Source organism: Diplotaxodon limnothrissa, linkage group LG14, assembly GCF_057381915.1.
Source record: "Diplotaxodon limnothrissa isolate DT_005_m linkage group LG14, D_limnothrissa_male_GT1.1, whole genome shotgun sequence".
Classification (NCBI taxonomy): domain Eukaryota; kingdom Metazoa; phylum Chordata; class Actinopteri; order Cichliformes; family Cichlidae; genus Diplotaxodon; species Diplotaxodon limnothrissa.
The window spans coordinates 19,556,695-19,575,838 of NC_140609.1; the positions used below are offsets into that span (position 1 = coordinate 19,556,695).

The window sequence follows — 19,144 nt, forward strand, 5'->3', positions numbered from 1 at the left end:
CTGTAATAACTGTATTGTTTTCACTAGTGATGTTGACAAGAGGATATTTAGATCTAGATTGTGAAGAGCAATGAAAACACAGCAAGCATACACTCTGTATGATGTGGCTCCAAAATGACTTGGTATTTGTCTGTTATTTGTTGCCAATAGCTACATGTAATACTGCATTCAATTACTTAGTCTTGTAGCTTTGGGTGAGTCGCAAGATGCACAAACTGCCATCATATACAGTAAATGACTGCAACTCAGAGACAGACTCCAAAACCTAATTATGTCAATCACTTAGACTCATGGTTACACAGTCACTTACACTGCTCAGTCTCCCAGAAACCTTTCTTGGTGATGTCTGCATAGCACTATTTATGTGTAACATCTAATCATGGTTTTTAGATGGAGCTTCTTTATTAAATGGCAAACTCTCGCATGACATCCAGCAGCATCCTTGAATTTACTAACTAATCAAAATTCAGTTCAAGATATGTTCATTTCCTTTTTAAGAATCATATAGCCCGAAGCAGCTTTTGAGACATTTTCTTTATTTATCCTGAATAAAATCTTTTCAACACAGAGTAAAAAGCAATGCCCTTCATGTAAGTTCAATTAAATGCTTTTTTTTCTTTTCATTTTACCTAGTTTTGTTGCCATTTCAAATGAAACTGCCATTAATACTTTGACTGCTTTACCTTAGGCAGTTTTTGTGACATACTTTTCACATTGACCTGTTGGATTAATGCCAAGGAATAAAAATAAGCCCCATAAATGTCCTCAATTCTTTATTTCACTTGGTTTTTGCTTAGGGATATGGTTAGATTATTATTAGGAGAATTCATGAGATTTGAGGCCTGTACTTATCAATTTACAGATCCTTCTTTGATAAATCAGTAGCTTTAATAGCACTTTTTTTTTTACATAAACCAGGAGAATATGATACATCCAATCAAACATTTCTCTGGAATGAAAGGTCAACCTACTTTAGGAGGATCACATGGATTAAGCAACAGTAATTATACCAGTTAAATTGTCTTTGTTGTAGCAAGAGACTTTTACATGAGGAAACGTCCCAACTGCATGCCAAACTGTCCCTTCAAAGCATATGTTACACTGCTGTAGCCCATTTTCTGCTGTAACTGAGAACAAACACCAAAAACAACAACAAAAATAACCTTTGACAGTCCCTAACATATTAATAGTACCACTATAACAATCGAAAAATATGGCTGGGAGCTGAGAGGCAAACAAAATTACTTAAAAGAGTAAGATGTGCAGTGGAATAGAACAAAACTAAAAAACACTAATTCAGAGAAAAAAGCGATATTTGTTGGATTTCTTTCTTAAGTACAAATTCTTGGAAAGAGCTCATGTGTCCATTAGTCATGTGAATGATAAAATGCATTATGGCTGCTTTCATCTTCCTTATCTGATTGTGTTTGTTTTGTGACTGTAGTGTCTTTGAGTTTTAATTTGTCTGTGCATGGTCCCACATTTCCATATTGGAGTGACTGGGTGCAGCTGTAGTGTGTTAGACCAGTTCTAATAAGCAGGGCACAGCAAGTCCCGGATCATAGGCTTTAGATAATTGTCTCCTTCCTATGCGGGTGTCCAACGAAGTAGAAAGGCTGCAGCACAAAATGACCCATGAGTGAACAAACAAACGTACACACCCACAAATGCTGTCAAATATGCGACGGTACAAAGCTTACTAATACAGCCCGACATTCAGGCACATAAGCTATTCAAACCGGATGAAAGAATAAGGGAATTAAAGGTTTACAGTTGAGAGAACACACACGTCTGATCCATTTCATTTACTAACTGTTCAGATGTTCCAAATTGTACTTCAGGTTTAGTTTAGAGTCTCTGAAGGCACATCGGAGTCATCTAATTAATATGTAGAAATGCTAAGTCAAAATTTATAGTTGACTTTACTGTTAGCTTGACTTTTTCTTAAGGGTCAGATTATGAGCCGTAGCATGAAGTAACAGTACGGCACAGTAAAAAAAGCACACTACAGATGTGATGATTGCTTTGAGACTGTTGATGGAGAAGTATCGAGAAGGCCAGAGGATGTTGCAGTGCAGAGAGAAACTATGATGCATGACGAAGTCAGGAGTGCCAAAGAAGTATGTGAAGATGGTGTGGGACATGTATGAGTACAGCAAGACAGTCATGAAGTGTGCAGTAAGGGTGGGGGTGGGATTACATCAGGGATCAAATCTGCACTCCTTTATTTGCAATAGTGATGGACAGGTTCACAGATGAGGTCTCTGTGGATTATAATGTTTGCAGATGACACTGTGATATGTGCTGAGAGCACTGAGCAGGTGGAAGAGGGGATGGAGAGGTGGAGGTATGCTCTGGAAAGAAGACAGAATACAGATGAATGAGAAGGAGACAGTTGGAAATATGAACGTCTAAGGAGAAGCTGTAGTAAAAGTGGATGGGGGCAACCATTGAAAGCAACAGACATTACGTAATAGAGATGAAGAAGAGAGTGCAGGTGGGGTAGAGTGGATGAAGGTGAGTGTGAGGGATTATAGGGAAGGCTTAGGAGTTGGTAGTGAGACCTGCTGGTCAGAAAAACTAATAGGAAGCAAACCCTGACAGGCTCTTGAATTTAGATTATGTATGAGTCATTTCCAGTCAGCCAGTCTGCCAAACTGACTGTCTAATTGACGAAAGCAACGGACTCATTATTTTGTTTTGGTTTTCAGGCTTTTCGCTGCATTTTTTTCTCTGACTTTGTCTTTAACACTGCCCCTCTTTTTCTCAGTCAGTTTCCCCTTCTGTTTCATTTCCTCTCTTCCTGCTCTTCCATCTCTCCCCCATCATTTTTCAGTCTGTTTTTCTGTCGGATATTCCCTGCTGCCCCACAATCCATCAGTGTGAGCGTGACTAAATTGAACCGTTGACATTTCTAAAGTTGACAAATGTCCTACTAAAATAACACGGAATCATTCAGCCTTTCACCCACACGAGACCACTTTTTTTCCCACTGTCACACATTTGCTTCTCCTCTCATACAAAAACCACTGTACACAACGGATTACACCTCTGAGGGTTCATTATGTGCATATTAGAAAAAGTGCTAACACAGTTGCTTTCTTGTGTAACAGTCATTATCCTCCTGATTACATTGGACCGGTGAAAGCGTTCACCCGTGTGAATTCGCTCACTAGCTCACCAATGTAATAAGGTAGGTAATAATATGGCATATATTATTCTGATAAATCCCTACAAAACCAGCCATTTAAAACACATTCTCAGCCGCTGAAACGTTCAGGCGCTTTGAAGGGTAAGTAAATAATTTGTACAGTTCAAATTTTGGCACATCTAATAAGGATTTCATTGTAGCAGTAATTGTAGTAGTATTAGTAGTAATATTGTAGTTATATTAGACCATGTAGTCAATGAAAAACCTAGACACCAAAAATCCAAGTTTACATCTTAACAACGTTACTTTTGCGTTCAATTGATCCTTTATTGGTTGCAAATTTTCTTATTTCAGAAAGAAAATAAGAAAATCTTGATTTTTTCATTATTTCATGTTAGCAGGCAATCCACACAGTGCCACCAGACAAGACTGCTGTTAGGACCAAATGGAATATAACCAAGTACATTTACTCAAGTAATTTACAGATGTGTACTTTATTTAAATATTTCTAATACTACTTTCTGCTTTTACTTAAATGCTTACTCAAGTTTCTACATATTTTAAAGCTTTATTTTGTTATTCATTTTCAAAATAACTTGCATTAACATAGCTCAAGCTATCAAGCATCCAATAATCCAATAATATAACATGTATGATTCTGAAAACTGCCATCCTGAGAATGTTTCCCATACGTACTTTGAATATATTTTAGTTATGCAACTTCTGCTTTACTTCAGTAGGTTTGTAACTTGTATATAAGTTAAATCTCTAAATACATTGGAAAACTATAAAAACTGTTATCCAACATGTATATAGATTATGCCCAGTGTTCCCCGTGGTCTTTGTTCTTCTGCCACAGCATTTAATAAATCCTAGAAACGCCTCTGTACAGGCCTTTAAGTTCAAGTCGTTCATTTACACACATTTAGAGAAACAAGCAATAGCGACGCTGAGAAAAGTGACACTGACAGTGGCACGGTGACATCTAGTGGTGAATGATGGTTTGACATGAAAGCAGCATAATTCATACAATCACAAATCATCAAATGTGTAAAGAGCAGATTTCATGAAATCTGGTACTGTGTCAGATGTTTTACAGCTTAAATGTTATGAGATGTTATCACTTTGTATTATTATACTGATATTATCATAGGGCAGTAAACACTGAAAGCCTAAAGAAAGATTTTTCCGTGCAAAGTCAGTGACATGTATGGAGGGTCTAAATAAGAATTTAAGCGCTCTTTAGGATGAATGTAGTTCCATCAGCAAAAAAGAATACTTACAATACTCTACTGCCAGATTATTATTGACATTACAATAAAAAATACACTCTACATGTTCCAATTTCTGGTCTGACCTTAACACACAGAGTATGGTTTTGTTAGCCAGAAAAATAAATTCCAATCTTTCACACTCATTGCCACGTAAAAAAGAGCTCTCTGTTTCAGCTTGATGGCAAATAATTTGCCAATCTGCCTCCTGGCCAGGCTTTTGGATTTCAGTCTCAACTCGTTAGCATGTTTGGCCCGAGAACCAGGATTTACAAATTCTTCTTGCATCGAATTGGCTCTTAGGCCAGGACACCTACGTCACCCAGAATCCCCAGGAGTGGCCATTACTCAAAACTATTCATACAACATAGATGCTCGGTAGAATGGGAAAATGATTTCAACATTGCTGAGAGTGAACAGCTGCAACCTTCTGCTGCTGGACGATGACAGATTTCCTTTCCTCTCTTTATCTCGCTCACTTCCTTTTGCGTTACTCTCTCTTCTCTAATTTTGTCAGTTTGATGTCGCTTTTCTTTCACTTCTCGCATTTGACTTGTTTTTCCCGACCCTGACTTCTAACTTTAGCCTTTTTCTCCCTTCACTTTACTGTGATTTCTTACCCCTCTTTACATACCGGTACACACACACACACACATACTGTACATACACAATTACACACAAGGGAACCCGAATCTGAAAATACATCTCCAAGAATAATGGCTGAAGAATTTTATTAGGGCCCTTTCACATTTCATGTGGAAAAGAATTCTAACATGCTGTTCGCTAACATAGTGTGTGTAGCACTCGGTCTGTATGTATGGTTATTTCGTCCAAATGTCACCAGGAGAGTGGATATACAGAAAATATGCTCTAGAGCTGTCACTTGTGAGGAAATGTCACAGTCAGAAGTGGAATTTCTGTTATTTTAAGGCTTGAAAATTAGCATTTAGGGTGAGCTTCTCCCATTGCAGAATTTTGCTCATGACAAGCTGCGGTGTCTCTAAACAACCAAAGAAATGTGGAAACCAACGGGTAGATGGAGAAGCGTGGAGATTGAATGACCTGTGGCATTCACTGGGGGAAAAAAAGAAAGAGAAAAAATTGGGAGGCTGTGTGCTCGAATGCACCCTCGAGTGAGAACACACATGAACTCACTATACAAAAACCACCATATAGGGTATAAATTTGAGAGAATTTAACTCCTCCTCTTGCTTGTCTGTGTTTGTGAATGCACATGTCAATGTGTGAACATGTATGTGCGTGTACTCTCACTCTCTCTGTCTGCATGTACCGGTGTGTGTATGTGTGTGCTTTAGAGGAGCCACATCTGGAAACAATAGAGAAGGAGATGCTGTCACTTTCCCTTTACCTCAGGCTTTCGAGTGTGTTCTTAAAGAAACACTCAGTTCACTCACAGTAAATTACAGGAAGGCAATCTGAGCTTCAGACTTAGATATTTGGACTCTCTCGCTTGCCGACGCACACACAGATGCTCTCGGGCACATACACACATTCATTCAGACAGTCTAACATGCCCAGAATTAATCAGTTTCTCCAGATGTAATTTTACCCCTGCACCAGTAAATTGCAGCCTTGCTTGTATTAAGTGTAATTGTAAAACCAAATTACAGCTAATTTTGAAGTGAGAGTCTGTGTGTGCTTCTGCAAATACTCCTGTGTGTGCTGTAAACGTGTGCGTGTGTTGGAGGGGTTGAAAGTTCATAGCTGATAAGATGTGATTGATGGTAAAGTCGTGTTTACACAGCATAATCACTATGTTTACACAGTGGATTCAAATGGAATTTAGTGGATATAGAGCATTACTTATCCTAACCCAGAGTGAATGTTAAAAAGAAACGCAAACTCGATAAAAGACCTAATAGGGTTGCGTGCCGGCAAATAATTGCGCAAATTGTAAATGCACTTGTGTCTGAAAGACCATTAAAATTGAATTTGCCTCATTAGACAAGAGGTGGCAGCATTGTTCAACCCAGTAAGTAAACACATCCCAGAGGACGTGCAAGGATGTTATACTGCATGGGCCAAAAGCAAAACAGTAAAGCAGTTATCCATGGGTTCACTCATTCACACTACTTTTAAGTGGCCTTTATGAGTCATGGACTGTCTGTTTGTTTATACAAAACTACAATTTTATATGATAACAATCTTACATTTTAAATGTCTTACCATTACAATAGTATGCTCACTAACTGCACTCTATGACCAAACTCTACTCTTCTGTACATAACACTTACTTTTTTTAAGTTAATTTATTCACAACAGACGGGAAAGCATTTTTCAGTCACCTCAAATATAAAATTCTGCTTTGGTTATTCGAGTGATGACGATTTGAAAATAGGAAATATTTACCGTTTTACTTCTTTTGGAATATTTGTCTGTAATTTGAGTATCTTTGTGTTCAGGTAAAGGTTTACCTTTAAGCTTTAAAGAAACTGGAGGGCAATTTTCATTTTTTTTCCCGATGTGCAACGAAAAATGTCACTACAATGAAATCAACACTCATCAAAGTCAGAGGCACACATATACCCCGTCAGCATGTCAGAAAACAATTTTTTTTATTCTTCTGATACAAAACTGTTTTAAATAACAAACACATTTTAAAATTTGTTGTCATTTTTTTTACAAGGATAAATTAGCAATTTCATTATAAAACATTGACGATACTGACTTTTCAACACAGGGGTCAGTCCAGACCTTAAAGGCTGCGATCAGTGCTGGTGAACTGACTTCGGCAGTCATTCATATCGGGGTTTCTGGCAAACATTTAACAAATCGGTATAATCAGTGGTTCTCAATCTTTATTAAGCTTGACACATACGCACTGGGTTTCAAGGCACATTCTGTGATTGTTTGGAAATGTTACCTGAAGCTCAGTGTGGTCATAGGGTAGACCGCCAAAACATTCGCAGGGAAACTACATTAGCTCAGAGGGGAGGTGGTCAGAGGTTAATTTAATTCACTTTGAGTGAATGTAATGTTTGTTTGACTTTGGAAATGTAATAAATGTGCCAGGCTGCGCTGGTTTAAGAAACACTTTCTTGAGGGGGTTCTAGGTTTCACCACAACCATTAAAAGTTGTCTCTTAATGTTAAAAAATGGCTCATATTTAACATATTTTGGGGCAATTGAATCCCCACAATGATTTTCTGTCCAATTCTAAACATTAAGCCAAAAACAGGGGTACGTGTGAGGCACTACAGTTACAGAGGACACACAGGAAGACAAAGCTCCAGGTCTTATATATTTCAACTGTTTGAAACAGACATTTCCTTATTCTTCTCAAATATGGAAGGCAAAATGTGACAGATATCACATATACTACAGATATAAAGGCTTGCAGAACTGCAAGAATGTTGCTGGGAAGATTGTCATGCAAATATACGGGACACAGGAGAAAATATCAGAATTTGGTAAATACAGCTCCAATCCAACTTGAGAGACAATAACTTGTTTTAGTCATCCATGAAAATGTGAAATACAATGAGCAATAATCTCTTCCTTTGAGGGTTTGATTGTCTGGGAAATTAGCCTTATAAAAAACACAGTCTAGGCAGAGAGACGGAGAGAGAGACATGATGTGACATTTATAGAGAAAGAAAATATACACACCAACAGACCAGAAAAGAAAAGCACACAAAAGAAGATGTTTGATTCCTGATACTGACCAAAATATAGTCATAAGTGAGCTGATGAACAAGATTTGTGGACAGAGAACCACGAGTACACTTTTATGTACAAAGGTTTTGGACAGTTTAGATGTTCAGATGAAGAGTAATGTCAAAATATCATGTCAGGCATTTACTGGTCCTACATTCAATCTGCAGCAGCACAACGAGAATCAGGAAGGACTCTCATCAGTGGCTAAAAGAATTGCTCTAACCTCCACATATCTGTGCCATTCAGGGATAATGTGATTAAACAGGAGGAATAAAAGAATTAAAATCCATCTAAGGACTCAGGTATGACACGTATCTTCATGCAGCATATACTGGGCGTAACTATACTTATGACAACTGGTGCTGTTTTAGCCCACAAATATGCCCCTTTGGGGCCCATGTGGGGTCATTGCGGACCCGTAGAACCCACAAGGAGGTCAGTGCAGGTTTTTTGTAGGTACACCAACTATAGCTTGCCCACAAAAAAAACACATGGGGATTCAAAAGGGCAAATCTGCTATGGGCCCAATATAAGCTAGCCATCATGGGCTACACCTGGGTTATTTTCTGGTCAGCCATCACTGGGATACCCACAGAATTCCCTTTTTTGGGACCCAAAGGGGCAAATGTCCCATTGGCCCCACATGGGCTTACTTACATTTACCTCACATTTGGGGGGGGTTGTGTGTTTTGTGGGCCACAGCGCGTAAAACTGCTGTGGGCCCTGCGTGGGCACACCCACATGGGGTCCGTGGAATAGCCGTGGTTGCTCTGCCCACACAGTTTACCCACAGCTACAGTCCACAATTCACCCTCTGTGGGTCCACACCTAATACAGACCGCTTGTCTTCACTTTACTTTTATTGCCAAACATTTTGACAGTGATATCTGTGTGAGCACATGCATGTCTCTGTGACGGCCCTTTGCTGTTGCGTAATGTGTATTATGGCAAGTGATTGTCTAATAACCTCAAATTCTCTAACCGTTACCCTGCCATAGAGACAATATTTGGGTAAGAACAGAGAGAATAATTTCCAGGAAAACTATACACATCACTGGAAGTTAGCCGAGCTCCTCGTAGAAAAGCACAAATTCCTTCATTTCCCAGGACATCTTAGCAATTACAAATTTATGGGGCAATAAAAGTCACAGCTGGTATTACCAGGATTCATTGCGGTGTGGTGACTACCTCAAAATGTTTTCTTTTCTTTGCACCTACATCTGACCAAACTCTCCCCATCAATGAGGCTGTGCATATAAATGTGTTGTATAATGATTCACTTTCAGTCTTACCAATGCTTTCCCAACCCTTCACATATTATATCTCTATAGTGCATAAAACAGCTTAGAGCTGGTTTCCCAAAAAATTCTGAGAATAAAATTAACTGTTCTCTTGAACTGAAAAAAGTATAGTTCCCCAAAAAAGCAGAAAAATATAACCAAATAAGGCAGTGTATCAGATTCTCAGTACACTTTGTCTGATACGCTCAATGTGGAGGGGGTTTTAAAGGTATCGGGTGCTTCTTGGAAACTTCAGCCCACACCTATATGATACCTGCTCCAGTGTAAAATTTAAAACTTGAAGGAGACCCTAAAAGGACACAATGGCGTTAGGGTTATTTGTATTCAGCAGGTTCAGTCTCTTCTGCTGAGGCTCTGGAGAAAAGAGAGACAGAGAGGTAGACGTGGTGCTGTACAGCTTATTGGTGTCCGGTCTGCTTGATGATGCTTTAGTTCTGCCTTTTCCATCTCTCTTTTTCCTTAATTTGTTTTGCTTTCTCCAGCTCTCTGAGCAAAGGAAGTCTATCAAGGTAGAGAGGCTATTGTTGCTACTAATGTATGACTCTCATCTTGTCTCCTTCATAGAGGCACATGGTCAAGGACTGTCTTTACTTTGATGATGCAATTACATCCAGAGGCTGTTTTGGTGATATTCCTGCAACGTTCCTGTGCCACATTTGCAATCTCCGTCTCATCTATTGATTATCTGACCTCCTTCATTCGTCAGAGTGAGTTTCTGTACATGAGAGAGAAACAAGCAGAACTCCATTCCTGTCCATTCTCTCCTTCTTTCTCCTCAGACCACCGTCTCATTGCCTTTCCCTGGTTTGATCCAGCTCTCGCCCGGTGCCCTCTTGCCACCTCGGCTCGCTCTGCTGTCCCTGAGCAGGCGCGCAGAGCAGCGCTGCCAGGTGTGGAGGGTTTTTGCTGACCAGATCCACATGCCCGACGTGATGCCCACAAGCAGTGACATGAAGATTCGAAGCATCTCTGATGCCACATATGAGTCCTGGGTGCTGGCCCTGAACTCCCCCCAGTTAGAGAGTTGGTAAAGATAACAGCCAATAACGGTGGATGCTGGAACGGTGTAAAGAACAGAAAACACTCCAATCTTCACCATTAAACGCTCCAGCTTGTCTGTTTTGGCACCGTCCTTCTGCAGATTGGAGCGAATCTTGAAAAGAGCCACAAGGCCAGCACAGATGAACAGAGTGCCTGAGGAGGAGGGAGGAGGACATGTGAGGACCACCAGATTGAAAATTGTAATGAGAAACTGAGTATGTTAAAGAAACGCTGAGGAAGAAGAACAAAGTAGAAAATAAGGAAACCCAACATAAGCAGATGAATGAATACCAATATTATGCTTTAATTACCTATAAGCAGGTACGTGGCCAGTGGTGCAACCACAAAGCCTGTGAGTGCTTCCTGCTGCTGGTTGCCAACATAGCAGAGCCCAGTCAGGTCATCTGCATCCACCAGTCTCATGATGAGGATGACAATGGTTTTAACTGCTGGAATGGCCCATGCAGCTATGTGGAAATAGGAGCTGTGCATTTCTATAGCCTCATGGCCCCACTTTAGTCCTGCAGCCAAGAACCAGGTGAGGGTCAGGATTACCCACCTGGAAGAGAGAGCAGACAAAGGAGCGATATAAGCAACACATTTTCCTCATGGGTACACTTATCAGATTATCTTTTTCTTTTTATAGTGAATAGAAATCATCTGTTTCTAGAAACTAAGATACTTAGAAAAAACCATAGGCTCCTGATTACTGTTGGAACGACACATAATTTTTCATTTATGTAACTTTTTCATAACCAATCAGGTGGACATGGCCAGTCCTCAATTATAATTAAGTTATCCTGACACCGGCTAGCCATGAGTTGCATAATACAGGGTTATGATCATATTTTAGGAGAGAGTGAAGTCATTGGTCTGTTGCTTTTCCAAATAAGGAAGAGTGTAGGCAAACAGGAAAGCAGGGCCCAAGCAAAAAGGAAGAAAAACAGCTGTAACAGCAGTGTTTCCAGTGCAGGACAGATTTAAGAAGTGTCACTTTTACCTTTGCATGTGTCGGAAATGAACCCAAATGGTACATGGGTTATGAGACAGGGCAGTAAGACTTTAAGGAAAACAGGATGCAAGTCTCATATTCCAATTGTTCTAGCAAAAGGCATTCCCAGCTGCTGATGACAATGATTAAACTGGGGAAAAGAGATGAAGGATTTATAAAAACTCAGTGTTTATTTGCACTAACCAGAGAGAGGACGCCATGCCAAAGAAATAAAGGAGGAGGAAGACTATGGAACAGCCGGTGCTCTTTAATCCTTCTTGTACCAGAATTGGCACTGCTGCAGCATCCAGATCGCAGGAAACACGTTCCCTCCCAAGAGTCAGTCGTACCTGTTAAATGACATAGAACAGAAAGGGAAAAGAGGTGAGGCTGAATTAATCCCAGAATAAAGTAAAAAGAGAACGAATCGTCTTTCTTTCTAAATGCAAAGAGGCAGAGCTGGAGATTACTGAATTATCTCAACGCAGTGATGAATCAAAAAGGGCTTTTAGTATTTAATCACTGATGTAACATTTTGAAAACTCAAAAACAAACTGTACTCTTGTTGGATTATGTTCAACTGCTGGCCCTGGTACTCTACAACATTTTTATAAAATATAAAAAATAATCAATATCCAAAAACTGGTCCATAAGGTGCTCATCTGATTATTTTTGATGAAATAGCTTTATTGATTTGCTCACAACAAGTGAAATTAAATAGATCAAAATTATTACTAAACCTCCTGCTTACCAGGTAGGCTACGCTGTACAGGTTACAGCACATGGAGAGAAAGATGATGGGCCTTTCTGGGTAGGAGAAACGCTGAGAATCCAAGAGAAAGGTCAGGACTGTCAGAGTGGTTGAGAGGAAGCACAGCACAGCCCACACTGCCATCCACGCATCCGTGAACACTTTGGCCCCTCGCCTGTAGAGCCCGCTATCGTAGCCGCACTGCAGCGTACAGCTTTCAGTCTGTTTAAGCCAAGTATATTGGTCAGGTGCAGATCCCAGGGCGTGACACTCCTCTTGGTGGGGAGGATGGCGGACGGGCTGGTATGGAGGGTCTTCATCCCCTGGACCCTCCATACACATGTGGTTGTGGTCGTTTTGAGGTGGGAAGAGGCTGCAATTGAGCTCCTGGGCAGAAAACATAATGGGTAATGTCAGTAATGGATTTAAACGTTTCTTGGTTTTCCACATTGCTAAACTATATCCTGAACTTCTATTTTTTTAAGACATGCATGATGTCTTTGATGGTGATACGACTCACCTCAGGCCATATGAAGCCAAACTCGTGGAGCACGGGGAGGCATTTTTTCTTGACCGACAGACACATGCTGCCACATGGACCAATAGGGATGGGAACCTTGTCTGTGCACATTGGCACATAAACTGAGCACAAGAAGAACTGTTGGAAAGTGGAGATAAAGAAATACATGTTTAACATGTGATCCTTTGTGAATGTAATCAAGTTTGGCAAACTATGTTTTCTGTGATGAGATTTAAAATCATGGAGCAGGGAGTGACTGCAAAGCAACTTTTGATAGAAAAAGCAATGTCACACGGACAATATATTAGTCTAATACTAATATACTGGCACATATGCACTTCTCTTTGGGGAGATTGTTCACAATACTCTCATCGATGTCTGCAGTTGTGTTAGGGAACCACAGCCAAGTAGGTGCATGGTCAAGTTGTGTCTAATTTGTCAAACACATTGCCGGAAGTTCAGGAACAATGGCCACTCATCATTTTCCTGTTCAGCATAACTCAAACATAAGGTATGGGCAGAAAAATGAAGGACAACCAACATAAAGCTTCTTACTTAAGGTGTTGGTCCATTACATGGCTGTCAGAAGTGCTTCAATAAGCCTTGGCACTGATTCTTCAAGTGGAGGCATGGAAACTACTCTTCTAAAGGATTTTCACTCATTGGTTATTTTTAATGATGCTAATGGGGAATGCTGTCTAAAACATCTGTCCAGAATCTCCACAGATGTTCACCTGGGTTGGCACCAAGTGACTGTAAACCCCCAGTATATTATTCAAATCATTTTCACTCTAATCAAATTATTCAGATACCCTTTCTTCACTTGAAAAGGCCAATACTATCAAGATAGAAGTGTTTCATCATAATATAAAGGGGATCCCTCGGAACAACTCTGAGTTGGAGTGACCCTTCCCTCCAAGGCCTCTTCAGAAGCAGGACAAAAGCTAATGCTCCACACCCAACAACAGTTAATAATTTATAAAATGAATACAAGTTGAACTGTAGTGAAATAAGAGCCAGCATGATATCATCTGTAAATGCTTGTTTATTTTCAACCACAATAATCATTATCATTCAACTTGGCCCTTTTATAGTCCAGCTCAAGTGGGCCTCTTTGGGGTCCGCCCGACAGTTCGAGAACCACGGCTCAAAAGGGGACAAGTGGACGCTAATGATGCCAGCAGCACTCCTCCCATAGAATTCTCAAAGCAGTGAACTCTAGAGGGCTTTTTCATCCTCTGTGAAGTATAAGGAATATATATGAATATGTATATATGAATATCAGAAGTTTTTGCCCATTAAAAACTGGCACTAGTATTGGCCCCAAACCCCACTAGCAGGCTCCAATTCCAATTCATCTAGAGCAGGGGTGTCAAACTCAAATACACAGTGGGCCAAAATTCAAAACCGAAACAAAGTCGCGGGCTAAGGTTAATATTTATTGAAATATATTTATTCCTCCAGATATAAGAATGAAGCTTTTCTTATGGACTCAAACACGTTTTGCTGAAAAACTGAATATGGAACAAGCAAAGCTTAATACTAAACAATATATATATTAGCTGTATAATACTAGTAGGCCAGCTCTAATAGTCATTTGTATGGCTTCGCCAAATTTGGCCCGCAGGCCAGAGTTTGACACCTATGATCTAGAGAAAGTGAAAGCAACAGTATACTTAAGCCAGTTTCAATTAAACACTGAAATTGCAGTAGGAGCGCAACAGTTATCCAATCTTATGTCATAATTTTTAAGACTTTGATCCACTTCAATCAAACTGTGAAGCACAAGGTAAATTGTGTCATTTGTGTGGTGTATTTTAGAGGAGTGAAAACAGTGCTGTGGCCCTGCAGGCTTTCTGTATATTACAACTGGATTACAGCTGCTAACTGTACAGTACTCCCACATGTGGCTCCTCCAGCTACTTGCATATACGTCTCGCTATCCTGCTGCTTTTTCTGCTCCGACTTTCATTACATTGCATCACCTCTTCTATTAGTAGCTCTCTATTTTCACCTCTAATAAGGAATGCCACATCTTGAGTCAAGACAGAGAGAGTCAACACTAACCTGCTCCAAGGTTACGCATACAAATCCGTACCATCAAAAACAATCTGTGATGATTACAGCAGCGAGGGCATGTGCCATGTAATGCTGCATGATCCCCCTGATCTAAGCCTGAGTTTTATTCTGTCCGATGGCAATAGTTTTGAAATAGATATCTAAGTCAGTGTTATAAAGATAGTGAACAGTCTGGAGTCCCATTTGACTGTGTTTGACACATTTTGACAGACATTCTGGCAGCAGTGAGGGAAGAAGTACTCTGGGGTTACAGAGGGTAGCAATTTTAAGTGATTTCATGCATTTATAGTGAAATCTGTTTGAAGCCAGAGTGTAAAATTGTACCAGGCTCATGATATGAAAACACACAGAAGCAGAAAGTGCATTTCACTCAGCTACCATGAGATAACGGAAACAAGCTCTAGGCACTTGGAGTGGTTAAAAAAAAAAGTGCTGGAGTAAAAGGTTTGATGCTGTTTTTCCATTTGAAAAATATCAAAATATGTATTGGGCCACAGCAGGAACTACATGTTACAGAACTGCAGCCTTGATCCAGTTATAAACAAATCGCAGCTTGAAATTGGCCCTTGAACGGAGCCCAAATGAAACATGAATCCAACAAGGGTGTCAAGGTTGGGAAATAAATATCAGGGAAATGTTATACAACTCTTAGTGTCTGTGAGAATTTACTGGCGGGGAAAAGTTAAAATTGTTGCCTCTGTGCACTGAAGCATGTTTGAGATATAAACAAATTTAATATACATTGAATGACTGAGCTACTGTTCTGCTACATATCTACAAGCAGACAATGTTGACTTGTCTTCTGATAATGAATCAGCGACTCGTTACCACGGCAATATCAAAATCACTAATCCGAGTCTAAGAAAACGTCCTTTAAACTCTCAGCTTATTACACTGTTCCCTGCTCAGCATCTGGGTTGTCATGTAGTTTCACTGGTCTGGCCCAAAGTGGCCTTTATGTGGCCAACAATGTAAAATGAGTTTGACATCCCTGTTATAGTGTTTCTCACCAAAAACAGAGAATGTCTGTTCTTGAATTTTATTGAAGACCTGCCATCCTGAATAATTGTGACTTGATAAAATGCAGTCAACCCAGATGTTGTAATATTGTCTTGGTTTGACTAAAGCATTCAAAGAAGTTCATGAGACATACAACACATGTTATACTTCAAATAATTCTCACGGTGGGCTCTGCATACTCAAGCGGTGACAGTAACCTCACATATTCTGGGTGTTTTCCCTGACTCTTGGTAACCTGAGTCCTGTCACTTCACTGCGAAAAGCTACTCCGGTTACTACTCAGGAAGCCTCCCATTAGAGCAAATGTTAAATGATACGGTTCCTCTTTCTCCTTTCTCCCTCTTTAGCATCTGTGTGTGTGTGTGAGAGAGAAACTGGGTTGTCAGCTAAACTCACTGGACAATTTACAACTGGAGGAGGACAGTTTGGCTTCATACTGCAGTTGCTTCTTGTTCTGTGTGGTTGTCTAGTACACACTGTATGCTTCTTAAGCAGTGTATTAATTTAACATGCCAAAATATTTTTTTACCCCTATTTCCCAACAGCTGCACACAGCAATAAGTCACTCTAACGCTGTAATAAAATCACATGCCACTCCAGACAGGGCAGTGGACTTAAAATAAGGACCGAGGGAGGAAAAAAGCACTTGGAAAGGTGTGGGCTTGGTTTCATGTCAGTGTACGGGGATGTCTAGACGATCTGGACATGCTTGCATGCCTTTGAAACTGGGCGTCTCTAAATAAAAGGAATAAAAGCAAATTATAGAAAAATGTAAACACCACTTGTCCACACTGAAACTTGCCATCTCTAAAAGAAATCTCTGATGTGCCACCAGCTGCTCCAATAATTGAAAATGAAATGACACATAATTGGTCCAATCTTTTTCTTTTTTCCTTACATGGTGCAGGAGTCAAACAAGCAGCATTTGTTTTATGACACTGAGGGCATCATTGTTAACAAGACAGTGCAGTATATAGCACTAAAGACTCAGCTGTTGCTGTGAGGGGCATGAACTCAGAATGTCAACAGACAGAGGGGGCATTTTCAATGAATTTAGCATGACAGCCTGGCACAACAGGAAAGGAAGGAAGGCACGAAGCCCCCAACTCCCGCCCGATCCTCTTGACTTCGTGGGAATCAACCCATGTTATGGCCCTCATTATCACCGGGGCCATCAGTCTGATCAGTTCGCGGTGCTGCAGCTCTGTCATGCGCTTTGAGACAAACACACTGCTTTCTCTCTTTGACGCACGCAAATAAATATAGCGGAGATTCCAGACTGAGCCATGCTTTTTTTAGACCAGGCTTGTTCCTAAATTTGTGCACGTTAATGGTGTATTATTATCATCATCATTATTATTATATTTGCATGCTGGTTATTCTACTTTGTTGTGGTGGCTTGACATCAGTCGCTACGATTTGCATGGGTCCACTACCTTGAGTTGACTTGAGCAGCCGTACTGAATGAGCGGCGTGAACGTGGTCAGTTGCAGCTCTGCGTCCGACTGCAGAACGTTGCCGACCAGGTTGGGCATCTTGGTGACGTTGTAACCGAGACCCTGGCACATGCTGATCCGGATCGGGTCGCAGGTCATCTCCTCCACCTCATCGCCAAAAGCCCTGACCAAGCAGAGCGGAGCGACCAATCCGGATAAGAGAAGCACTGCTGACCCCGTGAGCGACACCATCATCCCGGGCATGGTCACCCTGATATTGAGCGGCTGCCCCTCTGTAAATGTTGCCACAGTTATTATCTCGTCAAACACAGTCGGGTTAAGTCGCCCTGGAACCTAGAGCGGCGTTTGTAGTCCAGCTGGAGCGGAGTGCGTGTTCGTCCGTGCGCTCTGGGAGCTACACAATCCCACTCTGAGCCATTCAATAGATTCAAATATCCTGAACGCAGCAGTGGATCATTGCGATATCAAAAGCGCGTGTTTTCAATTAAAATAACGTGCGCACTTGCAGTTTGAGAAACAAACAAACAAAACTGCATCTTGATAAATCCTCAAGTCCTTCTTATGACGTCTCCCGTCAGTAACTCCGTGTGGGAAAGCGCAGCGGACCGACAAAACATACAGCGGGACTGATTTTATGCCTACTGCTTCCAAGCGTCCAGCATTAAACTTTATTGTGTCTGTGAAGGGAGACTATTTTCCTCGTCCAGAGAAAAGCCGACCAATCCAAGCACAGGAGTTGGGTTTCCCTGACCAACCCCTGGCCAGGTGGGCGGGATCCAAGAGAAAAATAGAAGAGCGAGCTTCATCCACTCCCCTCTCCCCTTTATACTCTCTACCCCCTCTCGCTCTTTCCTTTCCTTCAGCATTTTGCCTTCTCCCGACTCATTTCCTTTTTCATGCTTTTCTTTTCTTTTCTCATTCTTCTCACTGTGTTTCCTCTCCGTTCCCCCTAAAAAGAAAATGAGAAGCATTCCCCAGCTAATTCTGACAATATCCAGAACGTGTATTTTGACCGGCTGATGTGGTCTACATATAATTTTATTGGCTGTATTTTTAGAAAATATGCATCTGAAAAGTAGATTTAGTGTGTGTGTGTGTGTGTGTGTGTGTGTGTTTATATTTAAAGTCCTTAATTGTCTTTTAAGGCATCTGGCACGTCACCACAGGTTCCACTCCCCTTCTCTAAAGGCTTGTCAGCTCTAAGTGCTCATGACATTGTAATTGAAAATAGGGCCTTAAGTGATGCTGAAGCATTGGAAATCTGTTTTGCATTGCAGTGAATGCACATACTGGACAGGTTTTGTTTGCAAGTGGCACCCAGGGATAAGGTTTCTTTTTCTTTTTTTTTTACAGCATGATACTAGCGGTGAAGAGTGTTGCTTTGGATTTTCTGTGTTGTTAAGTGGCCTTGGGTGAGAAAGGGCTTGGATATGCTTGCAAATATTTTGGGAGAAAAGATGCTTGATGTGTGTGTTCTTCAAAGTAACATGCAGAGTTATGACAGCTTAAAGAATATCTCAGATGTAATCCAACTCAGAAAATTCAGATGCAATTGCAGACTAGCAGATATGCAGTACTCGGGCTTTTCTGCAAAGTTATGATTCTCTAGTTAAATTCCATCTATGTGCAAGGACTGCTGTAGTTCTGTCATTTAAATATGTACCACGTCCAAGCATTATTTATCAAGGTTCAGGAGTTAACCTATTGAAACAACTGAATACACACCCTTTCATGGACACAAATAAAAAAGTTCGCCCTGACCCCAAATATGTGTCTGTTTAAGCTCTACTATCTACGCACACAAAGTAAACATTATCAACAAAAACTGGAACACACAGGACGAGAAAAGAACAGTAACATTGCACAGATAGCTAATTGTGATAT

General features: G+C 40.6%; 1 protein-coding gene across 1 annotated transcript; it reads right to left on the reverse strand.

The window, feature by feature from the left end:
• Positions 1-7,016: 7,016 nt before the first annotated feature.
• On the reverse strand, positions 7,017-17,908 carry fzd4 (frizzled class receptor 4). The gene is made up of 6 exons (XM_085370074.1): positions 17,240-17,908; positions 12,705-12,842; positions 12,185-12,571; positions 11,638-11,783; positions 10,754-11,001; positions 7,017-10,595 (listed from the first exon to the last, which is right to left on the reverse strand). The coding sequence occupies exons 1-6, from the start codon at positions 17,501-17,503 to the stop codon at positions 10,177-10,179; spliced, it is 1,602 nt and encodes a 533-aa protein (XP_085226200.1). The 5' UTR covers positions 17,504-17,908; the 3' UTR covers positions 7,017-10,176.
• Positions 17,909-19,144: the final 1,236 nt, after the last annotated feature.

What these genes read in the sequence shown, in the direction of transcription:
- fzd4 (XM_085370074.1), bottom strand. Translation starts at nt 17,503, where the DNA reads ATGCCCGGGATGATGGTGTCGCTCACGGGGTCAGCAGTGCTTCTCTTA. An exon ending in GCTGCTCAAGTCAACTCAAG is followed by an intron (nt 12,843 to 17,239) that starts GTAGTGGACCCA and finishes ACTTTCCAACAG; the next exon opens with TTCTTCTTGTGCTCAGTTTA. An exon ending in GGCCACGTACCTGCTTATAG is followed by an intron (nt 10,596 to 10,753) that starts GTAATTAAAGCA and finishes CCTCCTCCTCAG; the next exon opens with GCACTCTGTTCATCTGTGCT.